We start from the raw sequence: 26475 nt of genomic DNA, 5'->3' as shown, positions 1-26475 counted from the left end.
GAACGATGTGCAGAAAGAAGCCTCTCAGGCTTCAGACAAACAGAAGTGCTGAGGGACTGTGCCCGCGACAACTAAGAAAGACTTGCTGGGAGTGGTCCTGAGGAGTAGAGCTGGTAAATACCCTCAGGGGCAGGATCCCACAAGGAACAGTGTTGCAGGAATTGGGTCTCTAAACCATTATGCCCATTCAAACAGGACTCCTCCACCGGCACTTTAAAGAAGGTGCTATGATCCACCTGAAAAACTGATGTACGTCAGGATGATGGGTGATGCAGCTTCCTCTCAAGCTATGGGAGAAAGCCCTGCCCTTCCATGACACTCAGGAATATGAAATAACAGTGAAATAAATGAGTTTTATCTAGAAAAAATAACAAACAGAAACAGAGAGCCAGCATTGTAAGGACCCACCTGAACAGATGACACTTGCGTCCTCATAGTGCCCGCAGTTGTGTGAATTCCAGCCACTGTGGCTACAGCTCCACAGGTAGGACTCATACCCAGAACAGCTCACGTCGTCCAGCACAATCGGGCCAGATCCCTGACCAAAGTGGGCATTGTGTGGGGCCGAGGTGGCCCAGCCACAACCCAGTTGCCTGCAGACCACGTTGGCATCATTCGTGTCCCAGCCGTCATCACACACGGTGCCCCACGAGCCTCTGTACAGGACCTCCACGCGACCCTGACACCGGTCACCTCCATTCACCAGCCTCAGGGCCAACCCCGAATCAGTCTCTAGCAGGAGACAGGAAATTTTTCTGGTTTTGAAGGAAGAACTCCTGTACTCTGATTGTAAGATAATTCCTTTCAGGGGACACAAGTTCTGGTTTCAATTAAAGTTCCCCAGCAACAGGGGTCTCAGAATCTTGTTCCTCCTCCTCATCTTTAAGGGGCTACTTGATGTTACCCTCGAGTGTCAGCTGATGTATGCATGTAACAACTGATTGCACGCAATATCAGGATTTGAAATCCTAAGGCTGGTCCCACAACGCAAGGGAGAATATGAGGAGCCGGTAGTCTGACGTGGACCATTGAGAGCACCCAGAACATGTGCTTCAGTCCCAAAGATCCATCCAGCCTCCAAGAAGGAGCTGTCCTAGGTCCTAGTGTTCAGAGTCTACTTTCACCCAACGGTCCTAATCACAGACCCTTCTCCGGAGCCCAAGGCTTGTTCTAAAGGATCCCTTGCTGCTGACCACTTGATCCTGTTCTCTCAAGCCCCATACTTGGTCCGCATCTTAACAATCCTCTGATTATCAAGATGATGGGCAAGAGTAGCTATCACTCATCTTAGCTGTGCATACATAGTGCTGCCTAGGACTCTGGAGGCAGAAAAGTAACAAAACATGGTAGCATTAGGCCTCCTTGCAAAATGGGCATTTTCTAAGTTAAGTGGGAGACCACACATTACGTTTCCTCAGTCTCCTATGTATCCTGCCTTCTTTCTGCCATGAGCTAGACACTGGCACTGACAGTAGTCTGGTCCTAGTGCCTCAAGGGTCTATAAAGTGAGGACTTGGCTCTACAAAGAAGAGAGACACGTGCATCAACCATGTGAATACGTCCCCACCATCAGTATCCTTGCAGGAGATAAAAATCCTACACAGAGTGAGAAAGTACCTCCTGCCTACAAGATGGCTAAAATAAAAGAGACAGAAGAAGTGTTGGTGAGGATGTGGAGAAACCAGAGCTCTCCAATGCCACCTAGGGAAACCTGAATTGGTACAGCTGCTATGCTAAACATTTCTTTGTTTCCTCAGAACGGAAATATATAATCATCATGTGACTCGCAATTTCACTCCTAGATCTAGATATTCACCCAGAGGAGTTGGAAATAGGTGTTTGACAAAATCATGTGCACAGAAGTTCCGGGAAGATGATTCAAGGTAGTCAGGGGTGGAAACACTCCACTTCATCTGTCCATCAACAGATGAATGGGATCATAATATGGGTGGGGATACATGTTGCCAAAGTTTACACACTTCTTTGTGGTGAGTTCTGAGAAAAATCTGCTGGCTGAAAGAAGCCAGTCACAAAAGGCAACATGATGGCTACCTCCATTCGTAGGAAATGTTCAGAAAATGCAAATCTAGACAAAGAAGGCAACCGGGTGAAAGCTGGGGGAACACAGGTATGGGTTGGACTAGTTCAGGGCATGGGATAATCATTAAGGCGATAAGAAACTCTGGAACTAAATAACTGATGCTTGTAGCAATCATTAGACTAAGAAGTCTCAACTGCACAGTAAATTGGTACATTTTATATTTATAGTAATCACAGACCGTGAAAGGGCAGAAAAGCATTAATTTTTGGCCTTTTCTCCAGTGCCAGGGCACTGAATCCATGATCCCAGTCTCACTGGAGGGTGTACTTAGCATGAGCTGAGATTCCAACAGTCTACAAGGAAGACAAGCAACCAGGCATGAGGGACTACCCAGACCCTCTCAGTTCTTCCACCCATACTGCACTGTCAACTCAGACCCTGACACTGGACCAGCGGCCAGCTCAAGCACAGAGGCCAACATAGGCTGACACACCTCTTGAGAGGGAGGGCTCTGTGTGAGGGCTGTGGAGGCCAGGGCTGCACTCAGCAGAGAGTACTTGGGAAAGGGCCAAGCTCAACAGAGAGGGCAGTGTTCTCTTCATGTCTCAAATCTTTTGCACTGATTTTGTTGTAGACAAACTATCCTTTCTATGAAACACACCAGTCAAAACCTTTTCCACTAGGTTCAAGTGGGAACTAGAGCAACTCCTCTCCATTTCCCCGGGCAGAATACGAAGGTGGGCATATGGACACTGACCAGCCCATCAGACACAGGAACATGGTCCTATTGAAGCAGGTATTGCCAAGCAGACTACCTAAAGTCCTTACAGGAAATGTCACCCAGCCCTCTGGGCACAAGCAGACTCCTTCTATGACACAGGGGCTTAAGGCTGGCAACTGCCTCTCACATTCAGAAAGCAAAGCAAGGGTGAAGCCCGTCCATATTAGAAACAGGAGAGAGAAGAAAACCTGGTGGCAGATAGTCGTGAAACATCCACACCTGAAGCTCCTGAAGGTACACCTGCTCTAAACATCTTAAATGTGAGTGACTTTGATATAACAGTTCCGTGCTAGGATTAGAGAAGCCAAGCTGGTTTCCTCTATCACTTACTGACACATCTCCAAACTGGAGGTTGACTGATAATAATCACATTTGGATAAAGGACGCCCCTCCCACAGGACCAGGGGGTGAGGTCAGATGCCAAACTCAGGATTTCAGAATTTCACTGAAGCCAGTTGAGTACTGGGAGAATTTGCATACTTTTCAGGATCTGCAGGATGCTTGCCCTAGGGAGTTGTATCCCACCAGTCTTCAGAGAAACACAAAGCAGGATGAGAAAGGATTAGAAACTTCTGTATCCCAGTGTTCCTGGAGGTATATCTGATCTAAATATCTACATGTGAGAGCCATTGAGTTGAGATCTCTGCTAGCTTTAGAGGAGCTGAACTGGGTTCTTGTCAATTGCAAACAAAAACGTCATGACTGACATATCCCCAAGCTGATAGGAGACTGGAAAAAGAACTCCAGTGGCTAAAGGGGACCCCCACACACACCGGATGGGGAAGTGAGGTCAGACACTACACTCAACAATCTGGAGTTTCATCCAGTCCGGTTGACTATGGTGTGAATCTGGATACTTAGGCAGGCACTGAGGATGCTGACCATAGGGAGTTGTACACCACCGATATGCAGAGAAACACAAAGCAGGGTTAGAATGGTTGGAAATAAAACCAAGCGTGTCTTAAGTCATGAGTCAGTGGGACAGGGACAGGGGGTCTGGTGAGTTCTGCAAGCTGGAGGGGAAAGGGGGAATCGTGAGAGATTTTGGCAGGCATCATGACACTTGCACACCTGCATCCTGTTCCCTTCCACTTGGGGGGGGGGCGGGCTGTGAGACCCTCCTGCTCTGCTACCTTTTCTGGTACAAAGACTTTGTGTACATCAGCCAGATCCCTCCACATCTCTCAGCCTGGCATGTCCCTTGTCCCTTAGAAACCTTTGCCACTTATCTATCTTGACTCATAGATGACGCAGGAGATCTTCACAGGAATCTTGGAAGAAAGAGTCAGGAGCATTCAGGGTCAACATGGAGCCAGCTGTATATCCCTGTGTCTAGAGCACCTTCTTCTCATAGTGGTCTCAAATCCCTGGGGCTCTGTCCCTACCACTTTGGATATACACATTGGATAAGGATAAATCTGAGGGTGATGCAAATGCTGAACATTGGGAAGGATCCAGATGCTCTGACGGCTTTCTATGAAGACATCAGTGCTCCCCATGGCTCATTCTCCTACTCTGCTGTCTCCCCAGACAGCATTTCATGTGAAATTCTTAGCATCAATGCCTAGTTCTCTGAATTGGTAGGCAACAGTCTCTTGGGATGCTCGGAAAGGATTAGATGAAAACTCATGGATGATGGGAAAATAGGGCCATTTGAATCCCATGTCTACATAAGAGCTGCCTATAGAGACTCAGTGAGTGGCAACCACAAAATGTGCCCACAAGGCCCTCAAGGAGCAATGGTTCACGCAAAATGGAGAGAAAGGGGATGGATGGGAAAGGAGAAAAGAAACATTCCAAATACGGTGGCCAAAGACCTACCTGGCTGGATGGTTGATTCGGTTGGAGTAGCTATGAGAAAGAAATACAAGTCAGACACAAAGCACATGGGTGTTGCAACGGAATCAAAGATCACAGAACATCATCGTATCTATCCGTCCTGAGATCAAGCCTCCATGTGCTCCTGAGTAGACAGAGCCATGGCCTGCCATAACCTCTCAGTCCTGGGGGAGCCTAATCCTATGTCCTACCGCCATTGTCTGCCTCAATGTGGCTGAGGACTAAAGATCCAGCAGGTTGAATATCACTGCCAGGCTCAAAACAGGCCACCAAAGTCATTGCACTATCTCCATGTGGGAACAGCAAGAATGAGTTTGGACACAGCCTGAAATAGCTCCAAGTCCACCAGCTCAGGGGCAATGGTCTCACTCTTTACAGGTAGTTTGGTCCTGGTAGGGGGTCAGGCCCAGCAACAGGGAACCAGCGAACTAGTTGGGGGTCTAGCTCTGTAATGAGATCAAAGGCAGCCAATTAAGTTGATGGGAAGAAAACATTCAAGGACATCCACAAGTGGCCATTTCAGTTCTTAGGCGTGAAGGAAAGCTGTTGAGCAATAGCCATTCCAGGATGGAAAATTTACTTGTAAAGGGTTGATTAGTTGTGAAATTATCCATTTACTGTCTGCCTCCCTTCTCTCAGAACTTTTGTGGTAACCCAAGTAATATCTTCGATTTCTTTAAAAACAGGAGAAGTAGATCTCTTTATTGAAACAAAAGTTACCCACGAGGCAGGAAGGATAAAAAGGCTCCATGTCTCAAGGGAGAGGCAGCCTGTGTGTGTGCATTTATCTTGGGTGCAGTGTATGGCGGGCCAGGTCTGTGTAGCTTACACGCACGAGGTCAAGCGGCCTGTGCATTTACAGGCCTCTACTACATGGACAGCCTATCTGGGGATGATAACCCCGTGTCCTTAGATGGAAACATATGATACCTACCATGAGTGGTTGTAGATGAAGGGAGCCACCAATCTAAAAAGAAAATGAAGTAATTTCAGGACTTTAGTGGAAACGTTTTCACTCTGTGCTCATTAGTTTGGTAAGGAAAGGTCAATTCTATCTTTTCCTGATGAACTTCTCAGAGTCTGGGCAATTCCACTTTATGCTGTGGATGGGCCAGATGGCCTGGAGTATGGCGCTAGTACTTCCCAGCATACTCGGCACTGAGTGGAATTTCCACTGTGTGGTAGAAAACACTTTAAGGATGCCTCTCTCAACATGAAGGAATTCAGGAACACACAAGCACTGGTAGGAGTTCTGTTGGTGCGTATTTCTCAGACGACCCCAATTCTGACTTGAGCATTTACTTTATCTGCTATGAACAGAGGGGATCAAAAGCTCTTCCACTACAGACTTATGAGTAAACCCTCAGAGCAGAGAGGGGCAGAGGATACAGATGGGCCAGTTGTCTCAACTTAGGAGCCAACACCCTGGGGACTTAGTTGCTGGTCACTGTAGCAAATACCAGAGTCCTCCAAGGGAGAGCCTCGTCCTCTCTTCCAACTTCTAGAAACATGAGAGTCAAATATCAGACATGATTCATGCTGGGCTGGGTACAGCTACTCACCTGTCGTATTGGGAGGGTTTCCAGTAGATGCTGCAAAGTAAGAGGACACATCATCAGTCTCTGTGAACGATGTGCAGAAAGAAGCCTCTCAGGCTTCAGACAAACAGAAGTGCTGAGGGACTGTGCCCGCGACAACTAAGAAAGACTTGCTGGGAGTGGTCCTGAGGAGTAGAGCTGGTAAATACCCTCAGGGGCAGGATCCCACAAGGAACAGTGTTGCAGGAATTGGGTCTCTAAACCATTATGCCCATTCAAACAGGACTCCTCCACCGGCACTTTAAAGAAGGTGCAATGATCCCCCTGAAAAACTGATGTACGTCAGGATGATGGGTGATGCAGCTTCCTCTCAAGCTATGGGAGAAAGCCCTGCCCTTCCATGACACTCAGGAATATGAAATAACAGTGAAGAAATGAGTTTTATCTAGAAAAAATAACGAACAGAAACAGAGGGCCAGCATTGTAAGGACCCACCTGAACAGATGACACTTGCGTCCTCATAGTGCCCGCAGTTGTGTGAATTCCAGCCACTGTGGCTACAGCTCCACAGGTAGGACTCATACCCAGAACAGCTCACGTCGTCCAGCACAATCGGGCCAGATCCCTGACCAAAGTGGGCATTGTGTGGGGCCGAGGTGGCCCAGCCACAGCCCAGTTGCCTGCAGACCACGTTGGCATCATTCGTGTCCCAGCCGTCATCACACACAGTGCCCCACGAGCCTCTGTACAGGACCTCCACGCGGCCCTGACACCGGTCACCTCCATTCACCAGCCTCAGGGCCAACCCCGAATCAGTCTCTAGCGGGAGACAGGAAATTTTTCTGGTTTTGAAGGAAGAACTCCTGTACTCTGATTGTAAGATAATTCCTTTCAGGGGACACAAGTTCTGGTTTCAATTAAATTTCCCCAGCAACAGGGGTCTCAGAATCTTGCTCCTCCTCCTCATCCTTAAGGGGCTACTTGATGTTACCCTCGAGTGTCAGCTGATGTATGTATGTAACAACTGATTGCACACAATATCAGGATTTGAAATCCTAAGGCTGGTCCCACAACGCAACGGAGAATATGAGGAGCCGGTAGTCTGACGTGGACCATTGAGAGCACCCAGAACATGTGCTTCAGTCCCAAAGATCCATCCAGCCTCCAAGAAGGAGCTGTCCTAGGTCCTAGTGTTCAGAGTCTACTTTCACCCAACGGTCCTAATCACAGACCCTTCTCCCGAGCCCAAGGCTTGTTCTAAAGGATCCCTTGCTGCTGACCACTTGATCCTGTTCTCCCAAGCCCCATGCTTGAACTGCATCTTAACAATCCTCTGATTATCAAGAAGATGGGCAAGAGTAACTATCACTCATCTTAGCTGTGCATACATAGTGCTGCCTAGGACTCTGGAGGCAGAAAAGTAACAAAACATGGTAGCATTAGGCCTCCTTGCAAAATGGGCATTTTCTAAGTTAAGCGGGAGACCACACATTACGTTTCCTCAGTCTCCTATGTATCCTGCCTTCTTTCTGCCATGAGCTAGACACTGGCACTGACAGTAGTCTGGTCCTAGTGCCTCAAGGGTCTATAAAGTGAGGACTCGGCTCTACAAAGAAGAGAGACACGTGCATCAACCATGTGAATACGTCCCCACCATCAGTATCCTTGCAGGAGATAAAAATCCTACACAGAGTGAGAAAGTACCTCCTGCCTACAAGATGGCTAAAATAAAAGAGACAGAAGAAGTGTTGGTGAGGATGTGGAGAAACCAGAGCTCTCCAATACCACCTAGGGAAACCTGAATTGGTACAGCTGCTATGCTAAACATTTCTTTGTTTCCGCAGAACGGAAATATATAATCATCATGTGACTCGTAATTTCACTCCTAGATATTCACCCAGAGGAGTTGGAAATAGGTGTTTGACAAAATCATGTGCACAGAAGTTCCGGGAAGATGATTCAAGGTAGTCAGGGGTGGAAACACTCCACTTCATCTGTCCATCAACAGATGAATGGGATCATAATATGGGTGGGGATACATGTTGCCAAAGTTTACACACTTCTTGGTGAGTTCTGAGAAAAATCTGCTGGCTGAAAGAAGCCAGTCACAAAAGGCAACATGATGGCTACCTCCATTCGTAGGAAATGTTCAGAAAATGCAAATCTAGACAAAGAAGGCAACCGGGTGAAAGCTGGGGGAACACAGGTATGGGTTGGACTAGTTCAGGGCATGGGATAGTCATTAAGGCGATAAGAAACTCTGGAACTAAATAACTGATGCTTGTAGCAATCATTAGACTAAGAAGTCTCAACTGCACAGTAAATTGGTACATTTTATATTTATAGTAATCACAGACCGTGAAAGGGCAGAAAAGCATTAATTTTTGGCCTTTTCTCCAGTGCCAGGGCACTGAATCCATGATCCCAGTCTCACTGGAGGGTGTACTTAGCATGAGCTGAGATTCCAACAGTCTACAAGGAAGACAAGCAACCAGGCATGAGGGACTACCCAGACCCTCTCAGTTCTTCCACCCATACTGCACTGTCAACTCAGACCCTGACACTGGACCAGCGGCCAGCTCAAGCACAGAGGCCAACATAGGCTGACACACCTCTTGAGAGGGAGGGCTCTGTGTGAGGGCTGTGGAGGCCAGGGCTGCACTCAGCAGAGAGTACTTGGGAAAGGGCCAAGCTCAACAGAGAGGGCAGTGTTCTCTTCATGTCTCAAATCTTTTGCACTGATTTTGTTGTAGACAAACTATCCTTTCTATGAAACACACCAGTCAAAACCTTTTCCACGAGGTTCAAGTGGGAACTAGAGCAACTCCTCTCCATTTCCCTGGGCAGAATACGAAGGTGGGCATATGGACCCTGACCAGCCCATCAGACACAGGAACATGGTCCTATTGAAGCAGGTATTGCCAAGCAGACTACCTGAAGTCCTTACAGGAAATGTCACCCAGCCCTCTGGGCACAAGCAGACTCCTTCTATGACACAGGGGCTTAAGGCTGGCAACTGCCTCTCACATTCAGAAAGCAATGCAAGGGTGAAGCCCGTCCATATTAGAAACAGGAGAGAGAAGAAAACCTGGTGGCAGATAGTCGTGAAACATCCACACCTGAAGTTCCTGAAGGTACACCTGCTCTAAACATCTTAAATGTGAGTGACTTTGATATAACAGTTCCATGCTAGGATTAGAGAAGCCAAGCTGGTTTCCTCTATCACTTACTGACACATCTCCAAACTGGAGGTTGACTGATAATAATCACATTTGGATAAAGGACGCCCCTCCCACAGGACCAGGGGGTGAGGTCAGATGCCAAACTCAGGATTTCAGAATTTCACTGAAGCCAGTTGAGTACTGGGAGAATTTGCATACTTTTCAGGATCTGCAGGATGCTTGCCCTAGGGAGTTGTATCCCACCAGTCTTCAGAGAAACACAAAGCAGGATGAGAAAGGATTAGAAACTTCTGTATCCCAGTGTTCCTGGAGGTATATCTGATCTAAATATCTTACATGTGAGAGCCATTGAGTTGAGATCTCTGCTAGCTTTAGAGGAGCTGAACTGGGTTCTTGTCAATTGCAAACAAAAACGTCATGACTGACATATCCCCAAGCTGATAGGAGACTGGAAAAAGAACTCCAGTGGCTAAAGGGGACCCCCACACACACCGGATGGGGAGGTGAGGTCAGACACTACACTCAACAATCTGGAGTTTCATCCAGTCTGGTTGACTATGGTGTGAATCTGGATACTTAGGCAGGCACTGAGGATGCTGACCATAGGGAGTTGTACACCACCGATATGCAGAGAAACACAAAGCAGGGTTAGAATGGTTGGAAATAGAACCAAGTGTGGCTTAAGTGATGAGTCAGTAGGACAGGGACAGTGGGTCTGGTGAGTTCTGCTAGCTGGAGGGGAAAGGGGGAATCGTGAGAGTTTTTGGCAGGCATCATGACACTTGCACACCTGCATCCTGCTCTCTTCCACTTGGTGGGGGGCAGGCTGTGAGACCCTCCTGCTCTGCTACCTTTTCTGGTACAAAGACTTTGTGTACATCAGCCAGATCCCTCCACATCTCTCAGCCTGGCATGTCCCTTGTCCCTTAGAAACCTTTGCCACTTCTCTATCTTGACTCATAGATGACGCAGGAGATCCTCACAGGAATCTTGGAAGAAAGAGTCAGGAGCATTCAGGGTCAACATGGAGCCAGCTGTGTATCCCTGTATCTAGAGCACCTTCTTCTCATAGTGGTCTCAAATCCCTGGGGCTCTGTCCCTACCACGTTGGGTATACACATTGGATTGTGATAAATCTGAGGGTGATGCAAATGCTGAACATTGGGAAGGGTCCAGCTGCTCTGACGGCTTTCTATGAAGACATCAGTGCTCCCCATGGCTCATTCTCCTACTCTGCTGTCTCCCCAGACAGCATTTCATGTGAAATTCTTGGCATCCATGCCTAGTTCTCTGAATTGGTAGGCAACAGTCTCTTGGGATGCTGGGAAAGGATTAGATGAAAACTCATGGATGATGGGAAAGTAGGGCCATTTGAATCCCATGTCTACATAAGAGCTGCCTATAGAGACTCAGTGACTGGGAACCACAAAATGTGCCCACAAGGCCCTCAAGGAGCAATGGTTCACGCAAAATGGAGAGAAAGGGGATGGATGGGAAAGGAGAAAAGAAACATTCCAAATACGGTGGCCAAAGACCTACCTGGCTGGATGGTTGATTCGGTTGGAGTAGCTATGAGAAAGAAACACAAGTCAGACACAAAGCACATGGGTGTTGCAACGGAATCAAAGATCAAAGAACATCATCGTATCTATCCGTCCTGAGATCAAGCCTCCATGTGCTCCTGAGTAGACAGAGCCATGGCCTGCCATGCAGATAGTCGTGAAACATCCACACCTGAAGCTCCTGAAGGTACACCTGCTCTAAACATCTTAAATGTGAGTGACTTTGATATAACAGTTCCGTGCTAGGATAAGAGAAGCCAAGCTGGTTTCCTCTATCACTTACTGATATATCTCCAAACTGGAGGTTGACTGATAATAATCACATTTGGATAAAGGACGCCCCTCCCACAGGACCAGGGTGTGAGGTCAGATGCCAAACTCAGGATTTCAGAATTTCACTGAAACCAGTTGAGTACTGGGAGAATTTGCAAACTTTTCAGGATCTGCAGGATGCTTGCCCTAGGGAGTTGTATCCCACCAATCTTCAGAGAAACACAAAGCAGGATGAGAAAGGATTAGAAACTTCTGTATCCCAGTGTTCCTGGGGGTATATCTGATATAAATATCTTACATGTGAGAGCCATTGAGTTGAGATCTCTGCTAGCTTTGGAGGAGCTGAACTGGGTTCTTGTCAATTGCAAACAAAAACGTCATGACTGAATATCCCCAAACTGGTAGGAGACTGGAAAAATAACTCTTGTGGCTAAAGGGATCCCCCTCACACTGGATTGGGAGGTGAGGTGAGACACTAATCTCAACATCTGAATTTCTTCCAGTCTTGTTGACCATGGGGTGATTTGGATGCTTAGGCCAGCACTGAGGATGCTTACCATAGGTAGTTGTATGCCACCAATCTGCAGAGAAAATTAAAATAGGATTAGAATGGATGGAAATAGAACAAATGTGGCTCAAGTAATGAGTACATGGGAAAAGGACAGTGGGGTTTGGTGAGTTCAGCTAGCTGAGAGAAAAAAGGGGCATTGTGATCATTTTTCACAGGGTCATAACAGTTGCACATCTACATCCTGCCACGTTCCTCCTCGGTGTGCTGTGCAAGTCGCCTGCTCTGCTAACTTTGCTGTGACAAAGCATTGCCTACATCAATCAGGTCACTCCACATCTCTCAGTCTGGTGAGTTTTTTTGTCCCTTAGAAAACCCTTGCCACGTGTCTATCTTCACTTATGGACAAATGAGGGAATTCTCATATGAAGCCTGGAAGAAAGAGTCAGGGTCATCGAGGGTCAACCTGGAGCCAACTAGGTAGCTCTGTACCCAGAACACATCCATCACTCCCATCCCCTGGGCTCTGTCCCACCACTGTGGATATATACATTGAACGCTGATGAATCTGAGGATGTTGTAAGCACTGAGCTGTGGAGAGGATCCAGCCTCCTCTGATGGCCCTTCAAGAGGACATAAGTGGTCATCAGCTTCCATTCTCCCACTCAACTTGTCAGCCCAAGCTGCATTCAGCTGATATTCATGGCATCCATGGCCTGGTCTCTGAACCTGTAGTCAGCTCTCTCCTGCAACTGTGAAAGGACTACGTGGAAACTCATGGACTGATGGAAAGATGGGACAACATGAGGGCCATGTCTACTTAAGAGCAGCCTGTTGGAGGCTCAATGACTGGGTGGGACACAAAATGTGCCCATAACATCTCAAAAGAGCAGTAGTGTCCTCCCAAATGGGAAGAAGAGGGATGGATGGGATAGGCAAAAAGGGACATTCCAAGCAGGGTCACCAAAGACTCACCTGGCTGGGGTGTGGATTGAGAGACAGCAGCTGTGAAAAAGGAAAAAACATGAGTCAGACACAAAGCACACTTGTGTCCCAACTGGATCAGTGGTCAAGGAAATTCATCCCCTACCTACTGAGATCAAGCCTCCATGAGCTCCTGAATACACAGAGCCATGGCCTGCCATAATCTCTCAGTCCTGTGGGAGCCCCACCCTATGTCCCACCCCCCAGCCTGCCTTGGTGGGCCTGAATGCTGACATTCAGGAGGTGGAATGTCACTGCCAGGTCAGGACAGGCCACCAAAGCCATTTTGCTATTAGCAAGTGGAAACAGCAAGAATGAATCTGGGCTGTTAGCCTATTGAGACCCCCATTCCACCAGTCAGGTGCAATGCTCCCAGTCTTTACAGGCTTTTTTAGGATTACTGTAGAAGGTCAACTTGGTACCCATAGTCCTATGTATTTCCTTGTCATTCCATGTTCTAGTGAGCTGCTGTTTACTGCCCCTTCCCCACTTCCCAAGTGCTCTTCACTGCCCTCAGAATTGGCAATTGAAACTGCAAACCTGTTCTCTGAGTTGGCTTTAAGGAAGACCCAGAATAACAAACCATGGAGTGAAGGTAGTTCGGTTTACAACCAAATGGCCCCAAACCAGTGCCTTGAGAAGTAACACCCTGGGAAATGGGATGCAGACTGAGCAGATGATCATACTAACAGAAAGGGCACATTGCCTGTGCCCACTGCATGACGGATGGTCTTCTTCACCTCCTGTGCCACTGAGGCTCCAAGCAATACAGGTCCACACGGGAGGGAGTTGCCCCTAATTTCCCATTACAGGGAAGCAGTTGTCCCCAGGAAAGCTGGCAAGGCACAGCATATCCAGGAGAGAGCCATGTGGGCAACAGTATAATTATCAGATGGAAAGATCACTAAGAATGGGGACCTGGGATTTTTGAGGTTCACCTGAGCAGATGACACCTGCATCTTCTGAGTGTCCACAGTTGTGCGAGTTCCAGCCATTATGGGGGCAGCTCCACAGGGAAGACTCGTGCCCAGAGCAGCGCACATTGTCCAGCACAATCGGGCCTGAGCCCTGACCAAAGCGAGCATAACCTGGGGCCGAGGTGGCCCAGCCACAGCCCAGCTGCCTGCAGACCACGTTGGCATCACTGGTGTCCCAGTCGTCATCACACACGGTGCCCCACGAGCCTCCATACAGGACCTCCACGCGGCCCTGACACCGGTCACCTCCGTTCACCAGCCTCAGGGCCAAACCCGATTCAGTCCCTGGCAAAGACAGGAAAACAGTCTTTCTCTGTGTTCTTGAAGGAAGAACTCCTGCACTCTGAGTACTGGACCATTCCTTCAGGGGGTGCATGCTGTGGGTTCAATTAATGTTCCCCAGCAACAGGACTCTCCCAAACCCCTTCATCCTCATTCCAACTCAAGGGCCCATTTGATGCTACCTTTAAATGTCAGTGGACTAACACATGTTCACTGATGGTTGTCCACAACGTCAGGATTTCAATTGTTGACCCTGACCCCCATATACAAGGGGAAAGTAGAAGCCCACATCCTCACATAGGACCACTGGGCCGCCCTGAACACTTGCTTCAGGCCCAGAGATCCAACACAGCAGCTACTAAGGTGCTGTCCTACATCGTAGTGTTCAGAGAGTCTACCTTCACCCCACTGTCCTATATCAGGGATGCTCCTCCTGGACCCAAAGCTTGGGCTGAAGGATCTTTTTCTGATGAGCATTTGCTCTTGTTCTCTCCAGCCCCAGGCTTGTACTGAATCTTAAACAATCCTCTGATAATTGTGACAATGGGTGGTAGTAACTGTCACTGATTTGGAGCTGTGCATACTTAGAGCTGTGGTGGCCTCTGGGTGGCAGAGAAGAAACAAAACATAGTAGCATTAGGCCTCTTTGCAGGAAGGTCACTTGCCACATTCAGTACTAGATGAGACAGCATGATTCCTCAGTCTCCCTTGGACCCTGCCTTCACTACTCAAAGAGCTGGCCTCACGCACTGACCATACCTGGTCCTCAGACCTTCAGGTGTCTAACGTGAGGGCTCTGCTCTTTGAAGAAGAAGGACACGTGCAGCAAGCTCATGAACACACCCCCACCATCACTAGCCTGCAGGAGATGCAAGTCGTAACCACAGTGAAAGAGCACCTCCCGCCCACTAGATGACTACAATAAAAGAGAATGAAGAAGTGTTGGTGAGGATGTGGAGAAAGCAGAACCCTCAGAAGCTCCAGGGGGAAACCGAATTTGGTCCATCTGCTACCCTAAACACTTCTGGGCATCCACAAAATGTAAACATAAAATCATCATATCAATATATATATATATATAAATTAGATAGATGATAGATAGATAGATAGATAGATAGATAGATAGATAGATAGATAGAGATGTTGCTGGGAATACTATTCAAAATACCCAAAGATCAAACAGTAAACACGTCTAGCAACAGGTGAATGCATTCATATATGGGTGGAGATGCATGTTGCCAATGTCTACACGCCCCTTCATGGTGGACCTTGGGAAAGTCTGTGGCCTGAAAGAAGCCTGTCACAAAAGACCACTTGATGGCTGCTTCCATTCACAGGAAATGTCCAGAACTGGCGAATCCACAGACAGGAGAGAGGCAAGACAGAGAGGAGATGGTCAAGGGAAAGTAGATTGGGATGTGACTGGTTCAGGGAAAGAGATATCCATCAGATGTGGGGAGAAGCTCTGGTACTGTGTGGTTCAGGGCTGGAGCATTGAGTCAGTAGCCTAAAGCCTCTCCACAGCACACAGTACAATGCTACCACTTATATAGGGAGAAGCACATATGATGAAAGGGCAGAAAAGCAATAACTATGACTTTTCTCCAGTCTTGGGTCACTGAGTCCATGATCCTAGTCTCACTGGAGGACGTAACTAGCATGAGCTGAGACTCCTACCATCCCAAAGGAATACAAGCACCAGGTCTTGGGGCCATCCAGCCCTCTCGGTTCCCACATAGATACTGCTCTAGCAACTCTGACCCTCATGCTGGGACAGAGCCCAGCTTGAGCAAGGGCCAATGTGGGCTGATATTCTCACAGAGGAGCAAGGCCCTGGGTGGGGACTCTAGGAGCCCGGGCAGCACTCAGCAGGGAGCCCTTGGGAGAGGGTCATGCTCTGACAGGGGAGTGTCCTCTTCATGTCTCAAATCTCTTGCCCTGACACCATTCCTCTTATTAAACAAACAGGCCAAAACCTCTTTCCATGAGGTTCAAGGAGGGCCTGGAGCCACTTCCTCAGCCTCTCCCCTGGGGAATATGAAGGTGGGCATATGGACCCAGATGACCAGCCCACAGAGCACAGGGACATCATTCTAGTGAAGCAGGTATTGCCAAACAGACTGTTGAAACTCATTCCAGGATATGCCAGCCAGAGAACAGGGACAAGTGAAGACCTTTCTCCTGGTGACACAGGGGCTTGGGATTGGCAACTGCCCCTCACATGGAGTAAGCAAAGCAAGGCTGAAGCCCATTCACATTAGAAACCGGAGGCAGGACAAAAGCTGGTGGCAGACAGTCCTAAAACTTCTACTTCTTGGTGTTCCCGAAGCTACACCTGCTCTAAACTTCCTACATGTGAGCACCCCTCAGCTCTCTGCTAGCATATCAGAAGCTGAGCTGGGTTGCTGTCACTTACACACAAAAACATGGTGACTGAGTATGCCCAAACCGCTAAGTGATGGAAAATAATAGCTCTTGGGGTTAAAGGCAACCTGCACGCTGGACCAGGTGGTGAATTCAGACACTGAACGCCAGATTCTGGAATTTCACCCAGGCTTTTTGACTACTGGGTGAATGTGGATACTTCAGCAGGATCTGCAGGGTGCTTACCATGGGAAGGACTAGTTAAATTAAGAGCAGCCTGTTGGAGACTCAGTGACTGTGTGGGGGCACAAAATGTACCCACAAGCTCTACAAAGAGCAGTAGTTTCCCCCCACGTGGGAAGAACAGGGATGGATGGACAGTCAAAAAGGGACCTTCCAAGAAGAGTCCCTAATGACTCACCTGGCTGGGGTGTGGTCTTGGAGACAGCAGCTGTGAGAAAGAGACACGAGTCAGACACAAAGCACACTGCTGTCCCAACTGGATCAAAGATAAAAACATTCATCCTATACCTACTGGTATTATGCCTCCGTGAGCTCCTGAATACACAGAGCCATGGCCTGTCGTCATGTCTCAGTCCTGCCCCACCCTATGTCCCACTCCCCTTGCCTGCCTTGGTGGGCCTGAATGCTGACATTCCGGGAGGTGGAATATCACCGGGAGGCCAGGCACAGTCCACCCAAGTCATTGTACTATTTCAGCGTGGGAACAACAAGAATAAGTTTGAGAGTTAGCCTATTAAGATCCAACTCCACCAGCCCAGGTGCAACGTTCCCAATTTTTACAAGCCTTTTCAGGGTTCCTGTAGGAGGCCAACTCGCTCCCCAGAGTCCGATGTGTTTCTTTGGCGTTCCGTGTACTGGGGAGCTGCCATTTACTGCACCTTTCCCACTTCTCAAAGACTCTTTACTGCCCTCCCAAATTCCCAATGTAGAAGCATCCTGTTCTCTTAGATCACTTCATGGAGGACCCAGAATAGCAAAATCATGACGGAGTGAAGGGGGCTCATTTTCCACCCACATTCCCCCAAGATGTGTACTGAGAAGAAAGTCCCCAGGGAGAGGGTTGTGGAACAAACAAACTATCCTACTGTGTGGAAGGGACTCATTGTGTCTTCTCACTAAGTGGCAGATGGGCCGTTCCACCCCCAGTGCCACTGAGGCTCCAAAGCATTATAGATCCACAAGGGAGGGGCCGTGTCCCTGTTGTGACCCTATATGGCCCTTCAGGAGCCAGCCTTCCTTAGGAAAGCTGGCAAGGCACAGCAGCATATCTGGAACAGGATCAGGTGGGCACCCTGGCATGGGCAGTGTGTCTGTTCTCAGTAAAGATCACCATGAAAGGGGACTGGGATTTTTGAGGTTCACCTGAGCAGATGACACCTGCATCTTCTGAGTGTCCACAGTTGTGCACCTTCCAGCCATTGTGGCTGCAGCTCCACAGGGAGGACTCGTACCCAGAGCAGCGCACGTTGTCCAGCACAATCGGGCCTGAGCCTTGACCAAAGTGGGCACTTCCTGTGGCCGAGGTGGCCCAGCCACAGCCCAGCTGCCTGCAGACCACGTTGGCATCACTGGTGTCCCAGTCGTCATCACACACGGTGCCCCACGAGCCTCCATACAGGACCTCCACGCGGCCCTGACACCGGTCACCTCCGTTCACCAGCCTCAGGGCCAAACCCGATTCAGCCCCTGGCAGAAGACAGGAAAACAGCCTTTCTCTGTGTTCTTGAAGGAAGAACTCCTGCACTCTGAGTCCTGGACCATTCCTTCAGGAGGTGCATGCTGTGGGTTCAATTAATGTTCCCCAGCAACAGGACTCTCCCAAACCCCTTCATCCTCATTCCAACTCAAGGGCCCATTTGATGCCACCCTTGAATGTCAGTGGACTAACACATGTTCACTGATGGTTGTCCACAACGTCAGGATTCCAATTGTTGACCCTGACCCCCATATACAAGGGGAAAGTAGAAGCCCGCATCCTCACATAGGACCACTGGGCCACCCTGAACACTTGCTTCAGGCCCAGAGATCCAACACAGCAGCCACTAAGGTGCTGTCCTACATCGTAGTGTTCAGAGAGTCTACCTTCACCCCACTGTCCTATATCAGGGATGCTCCTCCTGGACCCAAAGCTTGGGCTGAAGGATCTTTTTCTGATGAGCATTTGCTCTTGTTCTCTCCAGCCCCAGGCTTGTACTGAATCTTAAACAATCCTCTGATAATTGTGACAATGGGTGGTAGTAACTGTCACTGATTTGGAGCTGTGCATACTTGGAGCTGTGGTGGCCTCTGGGTGGCAGAAAAGAAACAACACGTAGTATAGGCCTCCCTGCAGGAAGGTCACTTGCCACATTCAGTACTAGATGAGACAGCATGATTCCTCAGTCTCCCTTGGACCCTGCCTTCACTACCCAAAGAGCTGGCCTCACGCACTGACCATACCTGGTCCTCAGACCTTCAGGTGTCTAAAACGTGAGGGCTCTGCTCTTTGAAGAAGAAGGACACGTGCAGCAAGCTCATGAAAACACCCCCACCATCACTAGCCTGCAGGAGATGCAAGTCCTAACCACAGTGAAAGAGCACCTCCCGCCCACTAGATGACTACAATAAAAGAGAATGAAGAAGTGTTGGTGAGGATGTGGAGAAAGCAGAACCCTCAGAAACTCCAGGGGGAAACTGAATTTGGTCCATCTGCTACCCTAAACACTTCTGGGCATCCACAAAATGTAAACATAAAATCATCATATCAATATATATATATATATATATATATAAATTAGATAGATGATAGATAATAGATAGATAGATAGATAGATAGATAGATAGATAGATAGATAGATAGAGATGTTGCTGGGAATACTATTCAAAATACCCAAAGATCAAACAGTAAACACGTCTGGCAACAGGGGAATGGATTCATATATGGGTGGAGATGCATGTTGCCAATGTCTACACGCCCCTTCATGGTGGACCTTGGGAAAGTCTGTGGCCTGAAAGAAGCCTGTCACAAAAGACCACTTGATGGCTGCTTCTATTCACAGGAAATGTCCAGAACTGGCGAATCCACAGACAGGAGAGAGGCAAGGAAGAGAGGAGATGGTCAAGGGAAAGTAGATTGGGATGTGACCGGTTCAGGGAAAGAGATATCCATCAGATGTGGGGAGAAGCTCTGGTACTGTGTGGTTCAGGGCTGGAGCATTGAGTCAGTAGCCTAAAGCCTCTCCACAGCACACAGTACAATGCTAACTCTTATATAGGGAGAAGCACAGACGATGAGAGGGCAGAAAAGCAATAACTATGACTTTTCTCCAGTCTTGGGTCACTGAGTCCATGATCCTAGTCTCACTGGAGGATGAAACTACCATGAGCTGAGACTCCTACCATCCCAAAGGAATACAAGCACCAGGTCTTGGGGCCATCCAGCCCTCTCGGTTCCCACATAGATACTGCTCTAGCAACTCTGACCCTCATGCTGGGACAGAGCCCATCTTGAGCAAGGGCCAATGTGGGCTGATATTCTCACAGAGGAGCAAGGCCCTGGGTGGGGACTCTAGGAGCCCGGGCAGCACTCAGCAGGGAGCCCTTGGGAGAGGGTCATGCTCTGACAGGGGAGTGTCCTCTTCATGTCTCAAATCTCTTGCCCTGACACCATTCCTCTTATTAAACAAACCGGCCAAAACCTCTTTCCATGAGGTTCAAGGAGGGCCTAGAGCCACTTCCTCATCCTCTCCCCTGGGGAATATGAAGGTGGGCATATGGACCCAGATGACCAGCCCACAGAGCACAGGGACATCATTCTAGTGAAGCAGGTATTGCCAAACAGACTGTTGAAACTCATTCCAGGATATGCCAGCCAGAGACCAGGGACAAGTGAAGACCTTTCTCCTGGTGACACAGGGGCTTGGGATTGGCAACTGCCCCTCACATGGAGTAAGCAAAGCAAGGCTGAAGCCCATTCACATTAGAAACCGGAGGCAGGACAAAAGCTGGTGGCAGACAGTCCTAAAACTTCTACTTCTTGGTGTTCCCGAAGCTACACCTGCTCTAAACTTCCTACATGTGAGCACCCCTCAGCTCTCTGCTAGCATATCAGAAGCTGAGCTGGGTTGCTGTCACTTACACACAAAAACATGGTGACTGAGTATGCCCAAACCGCTAAGTGATGGAAAATAATAGCTCTTGGGGTTAAAGGCAACCTGCACGCTGGACCAGGTGGTGAATTCAGACACTGAACGCCAGATTCTGGAATTTCACCCAGGCTTTTTGACTACTGGGTGAATGTGGATACTTCAGCAGGATCTGCAGGGTGCTTACCATGGGAAGGACTAGTTAAATTAAGAGCAGCCTGTTGGAGACTCAGTGACTGTGTGGGGGGCACAAAATGTACCCACAAGCTCTACAAAGAGCAGTAGTTTCCCCCCACGTGGGAAGAACAGGGATGGATGGGACAGTCAAAAAGGGACCTTCCAAGAAGAGTCCCTAAAGACTCACCTGGCTGGGGTGTGGTCTTGGAGACAGCAGCTGTGAGAAAGAGACACGAGTCAGACACAAAGCACACTGCTGTCCCAACTGGATCAAAGATAAAAACATTCATCCTATACCTACTGGTATTATGCCTCCGTGAGCTCCTGAATACACAGAGCCATGGCCTGTCGTCATGTCTCAGTCCTGCCCCACCCTATGTCCCACTCCCCTTGCCTGCCTTGGTGGGCCTGAATGCTGACATTCCGGGAGGTGGAATATCACCGGGAGGCCAGGCACAGTCCACCCAAGTCATTGTACTATTTCAGCGTGGGAACAACAAGAATAGGTTTGAGAGTTAGCCTATTAAGATCCAACTCCACCAGCCCAGGTGCAACGTTCCCAATTTTTACAAGCCTTTTCAGGGTTCCTGTAGGAGGCCAACTCGCTCCCCAGAGTCCGATGTGTTTCTTTGGCGTTCCGTGTACTGGGGAGCTGCCATTTACTGCACCTTTCCCACTTCTCAAAGACTCTTTACTGCCCTCCCAAATTCCCAATGTAGAGGCATCCTGTTCTCTTAGATCACTTCATGGAGGACCCAGAATAGCAAAATCATGACGGAGTGAAGGGGGCTCATTTTCCACCCACATTCCCCCAAGATGTGTACTGAGAAGAAGGTCCCCAGGGAGAGGGTTGTGGAACAAACAGACTAACATACTGTGTGGAAGGGACTCATTGTGTCTTCTCACTAAGTGGCAGATGGGCCGTTCCACCCCCAGTGACACTGAGGCTCCAAAGCATTATAGATCCACAAGGGAGGGGCCGCGTCCCTGTTGTGACCCTATATGGCCCTTCAGGAGCCAGCCTTCCTTAGGAAAGCTGGCAAGGCACAGCAGCATATCTGGAACAGGATCAGGTGGGCACCCTGGCATGGGCAGTGTGTCTGTTCTCAGTAAAGATCACCATGAAAGGGGACTGGGATTTTTGAGGTTCACCTGAGCAGATGACACCTGCATCTTCTGAGTGTCCACAGTTGTGCACCTTCCAGCCATTGTGGCTGCAGCTCCACAGGGAGGACTCGTACCCAGAGCAGCGCACGTTGTCCAGCACAATCGGGCCTGAGCCTTGACCAAAGTGGGCACTTCCTGTGGCCGAGGTGGCCCAGCCACAGCCCAGCTGCCTGCAGACCACGTTGGCATCACTGGTGTCCCAGTCGTCATCACACACGGTGCCCCACGAGCCTCCATACAGGACCTCCACGCGGCCCTGACACCGGTCACCTCCGTTCACCAGCCTCAGGGCCAAACCCGATTCAGTCCCTGGCAGAAGACAGGAAAACAGCCTTTCTCTGTGTTCTTGAAAGAAGAACTCCTGCACTCTGAGTCCTGGACCATTCCTTCAGGGGGTGCTTGCTGTGGGTTCAATTAATGTTCCCCAGCAACAGGCCTCTCCCAAACCCCTTCATCCTCATTCCAACTCAAGGGCCCGTTTGATGCCACCCTTGAATGTAAGTGGACTAACACATGTTCACTGATGGTTGTCCACAACGTCAGGATTCCAATTGTTGACCCTGACCCCCATATACAAGGGGAAAGTAGAAGCCCGCATCCTCACATAGGACCACTGGGCCACCCTGAACACTTGCTTCAGGCCCAGAGATCCAACACAGCAGCCACTAAGGTGCTGTCCTACATCGTAGTGTTCAGAGTCTACCTTCACCCCACTGTCCTATATCAGGGATGCTCCTCCTGGACCCAAAGCTTGGGCTGAAGGATCTTTTTCTGATGAGCATTTGCTCTTGTTCTCTCCAGCCCCAGGCTTGTACTGAATCTTAAACAATCCTCTGATAATTGTGACAATGGGTGGTAGTAACTGTCACTGATTTGGAGCTGTGCATACTTGGAGCTGTGGTGGCCTCTGGGTGGCAGAAAAGAAACAACACGTAGTATAGGCCTCCCTGCAGGAAGGTCACTTGCCACATTCAGTACTAGATGAGACAGCATGATTCCTCAGTCTCCCTTGGACCCTGCCTTCACTACCCAAAGAGCTGGCCTCACGCACTGACCATACCTGGTCCTCAGACCTTCAGGTGTCTAAAACGTGAGGGCTCTGCTCTTTGAAGAAGAAGGACACGTGCAGCAAGCTCATGAAAACACCCCCACCATCACTAGCCTGCAGGAGATGCAAGTCCTAGCCACAGTGAAAGAGCACCTCCCGCCCACTAGATGACTACAATAAAAGAGAATGAAGAAGTGTTGGTGAGGATGTGGAGAAAGCAGAACCCTCAGAAGCTCCAGGGGGAAACTGAATTTGGTCCATCTGCTACCCTAAACACTTCTGGGCATCCACAAAATGTAAACATAAAATCATCATATCAATATATATATATATATAAATTAGATAGATGATAGATAGATAGATAGATAGATAGATAGATAGATAGATAGATAGAGATGTTGCTGGGAATACTATTCAAAATACCCAAAGATCAAACAGTAAACACGTCTGGCAACAGGGGAATGCATTCATATATGGGTGGAGATGCATGTTGCCAATGTCTACACGCCCCTTCATGGTGGACCTTGGGAAAGTCTGTGGCCTGAAAGAAGCCTGTCACAAAAGACCACTTGATGGCTGCTTCCATTCACAGGAAATGTCCAGAACTGGCGAATCCACAGACAGGAGAGAGGCAAGACAGAGAGGAGATGGTCAAGGGAAAGTAGATTGGGATGTGACTGGTTCAGGGAAAGAGATACCCATCAGATGTGGGGAGAAGCTCTGGTACTGTGTGGTTGAGGGCTGGAGCATTGAGTCAGTAGCCTAAAAGCCTCTCCACAGCACACAGTACAATGCTAACTCTTATATAGGGAGAAGCACAGACGATGAGAGGGCAGAAAAGCAATAACCATGACTTTTCTCCAGTCTTGGGTCACTGAGTCCATGATCCTAGTCTCACTGGAGGACGTAACTAGCATGAGCTGAGACTCCTACCATCCCAAAGGAATACAAGCACCAGGTCTTGGGGCCATGCAGCCCTCTCGGTTCGCACATAGATACTGCTCTAGCAACTCTGACCCTCATGCTGGGACAGAGCCCATCTTGAGCAAGGGCCAATGTGGGCTGATATTCTCACAGAGGAGCAAGGCCCTGGGTGGGGACTCTAGGAGCCCGGGCAGCACTCAGCAGGGAGCCCTTGGGAGAGGGTCATGCTCTGACAGGGGAGTGTCCTCTTCATGTCTCAAATCTCTTGCCCTGACACCATTCCTCTTATTAAACAAACAGGCCAAAACCTCTTTCCATGAGGTTCAAGGAGGGCCTGGAGCCACTTCCTCAGCCTCTCCCCTGGGGAATATGAAGGTGGGCATATGGACCCAGATGACCAGCCCACAGAGCACAGGGACATCATTCTAGTGAAGCAGGTATTACCAAACAGACTGTTGAAACTCATTCCAGGATATGCCAGCCAGAGACCAGGGACTAGTGAAGACCTTTCTCCTGGTGACACAGGGGCTTGGGATTGGCAACTGCTCCTCACATGGAGTAAGCAAAGCAAGGCTGAAGCCCATTCACATTAGAAACCGGAGGCAGGACAAACGCTGGTGGCAGACAGTCCTAAAACTTCTACTTCTTGGTGTTCCCGAAGCTACACCTGCTCTAAACTTCCTACATGTGAGCACCCCTCAGCTCTCTGCTAGCATATCAGAAGCTGAGCTGGGTTGCTGTCACTTACACATAAAAAACATGGTGACTGAGTATGCCCAAACCGCTAAGTGATGGAAAATAATAGCTCTTGGGGTTAAAGGCAACCTGCACGCTGGACCAGGTGGTGAATTCAGACACTGAACGCCAGATTCTGGAATTTCACCCAGGCTTTTTGACTACTGGGTGAATGTGGATACTTCAGCAGGATCTGCAGGGTGCTTACCATGGGAAGGACTAGTTAAATTAAGAGCAGCCTGTTGGAGACTCAGTGACTGTGTGGGGGGCACAAAATGTACCCACAAGCTCTACAAAGAGCAGTAGTTTCCCCCCACGTGGGAAACAGGGATGGATGGACAGTCAAAAAGGGACCTTCCAAGAAGAGTCCCTAATGACTCACCTGGCTGGGGTGTGGACTGGGAGACAGCAGCTGTGAGAAAGAGACACGAGTCAGACACAAAGCACACTGCTGTCCCAACTGGATCAAAGATAAAAACATTCATCCTATACCTACTGGTATTATGCCTCCGTGAGCTCCTGAATACACAGAGCCATGGCCTGTCATCATGTCTCAGTCCTGCCCCACCCTATGTCCCACTCCCCTTGCCTGCCTTGGTGGGCCTGAATGCTGACATTCCGGGAGGTGGAATATCACCGGGAGGCCAGGCACAGTCCACCCAAGTCATTGTACTATTTCAGCGTGGGAACAACAAGAATAAGTTTGAGAGTTAGCCTATTAAGATCCAACTCCACCAGCCCAGGTGCAACGTTCCCAATTTTTACAAGCCTTTTCAGGGTTCCTGTAGGAGGCCAACTCGCTCCCCAGAGTCCGATGTGTTTCTTTGGCGTTCCGTGTACTGGGGAGCTGCCATTTACTGCACCTTTCCCACTTCTCAAAGTCTCTTTACTGCCCTCCCAAATTCCCAATGTAGAGGCATCCTGTTCTCTTAGATCACTTCATGGAGGACCCAGAATAACAAAATCATGACGGACTGAAGGGGGCTCATTTTCCACCCACATTCCCCAAAGATGTGTACTGAGAAGAAAGGCCCTAGGGAGAGGGTTATACCAAACAGACGATCCTACTGTGTGGAAGGGACTCATTGCGTCTTCTCACTAAGTGGCAGATGGGCCGTTCCACCCCCAGTGACACTGAGGCTCCAAAGCATTATAGATCCACAAGGGAGGGGCCGCGTCCCTGTTGTGACCCTATATGGCCCTTCAGGAGCCAGCCTTCCTTAGGAAAGCTGGCAAGGCACAGCAGCATATCTGGAAGAGGATCAGGTGGGCACCCTGGCATGGGCAGTGTGTCTGTTCTCAGTAAAGATCACCATGAAAGGGGACTGGGATTTTTGAGGTTCACCTGAGCAGATGACACCTGCATCTTCTGAGTGTCCACAGTTGTGCGAGTTCCAGCCATTATGGGGGCAGCTCCACAGGGAGGACTCGTACCCAGAGCAGCGCACGTTGTCCAGCACAATCGGGCCTGAGCCTTGACCAAAGTGGGCACTTCCTGTGACCGAGGTGGCCCAGCCACAGCCCAGCTGCCTGCAGACCACGTTGGCATCACTGGTGTCCCAGTCGTCATCACACACGGTGCCCCACGAGCCTTCGTACAGCACCTCCACGCGGCCTTGACACCGGTCACCTCCACTCACCAGCCTCAGGGCCAAGCCTGAATCAGTCTCTGAGGGAATAAGAGCAGAAACCCTCCTCCATGTGTATCTCTAAGGCAATAAGCTTAAAATGTTTTGTAGACTGAGGGGCTTCTTCCTGGTCGCAGTCCCCTGGGCAGGTAATGAACTTTGAACATGCCCAGAGGTTAATCTTCACCACAGGTAAAGGAGCAGAGACCTCTCAATCAACTCACAGTTAAGGATGCTCTGATGTAAAGAAGCATCCCATGAGCTTTATGGAGGTGAAATGCTAGACGAGCCAACATGCACGGGGCACACCCAGTGTG

At 49.2% G+C, this 26475-nt stretch overlaps 1 protein-coding gene across 8 annotated transcripts in view; it reads right to left on the bottom strand.

Moving 5' to 3' along the window:
* DMBT1 (deleted in malignant brain tumors 1) overlaps window positions 1-26475 on the bottom strand; it is a 93064-nt gene that overhangs the window by 46335 nt on the left and 20254 nt on the right. For 5 of the 8 annotated variants that reach the window (XM_072740297.1, XM_072740300.1, XM_072740298.1 and 2 more), the window contains 15 exons: window positions 25876-26199; window positions 24913-24942; window positions 21809-22132; window positions 20844-20873; window positions 17718-18041; window positions 16753-16782; window positions 13647-13970; window positions 12700-12729; window positions 11774-11797; window positions 10921-10950; window positions 6695-7018; window positions 6224-6253; window positions 5596-5628; window positions 4644-4673; window positions 409-732 (listed from right to left, as the gene is read on the bottom strand). In XM_072740297.1, the coding sequence (XP_072596398.1) occupies window positions 409-732; window positions 4644-4673; window positions 5596-5628; window positions 6224-6253; window positions 6695-7018; window positions 10921-10950; window positions 11774-11797; window positions 12700-12729; window positions 13647-13970; window positions 16753-16782; window positions 17718-18041; window positions 20844-20873; window positions 21809-22132; window positions 24913-24942; window positions 25876-26199 (2211 nt within the window). The remainder of the gene's footprint in view (window positions 1-408; window positions 733-4643; window positions 4674-5595; window positions 5629-6223; window positions 6254-6694; window positions 7019-10920; window positions 10951-11773; window positions 11798-12699; window positions 12730-13646; window positions 13971-16752; window positions 16783-17717; window positions 18042-20843; window positions 20874-21808; window positions 22133-24912; window positions 24943-25875; window positions 26200-26475) is intronic. The other 3 variants (XM_072740301.1, XM_072740303.1, XM_072740304.1) reach the window with 1 other exon arrangement.

Source organism: Vulpes vulpes, chromosome 15, assembly GCF_048418805.1.
Source record: "Vulpes vulpes isolate BD-2025 chromosome 15, VulVul3, whole genome shotgun sequence".
Classification (NCBI taxonomy): domain Eukaryota; kingdom Metazoa; phylum Chordata; class Mammalia; order Carnivora; family Canidae; genus Vulpes; species Vulpes vulpes.
The sequence above is the reverse complement of the archived record's forward strand: the minus strand, read 5'-3'. Positions and strand labels throughout refer to the sequence as shown.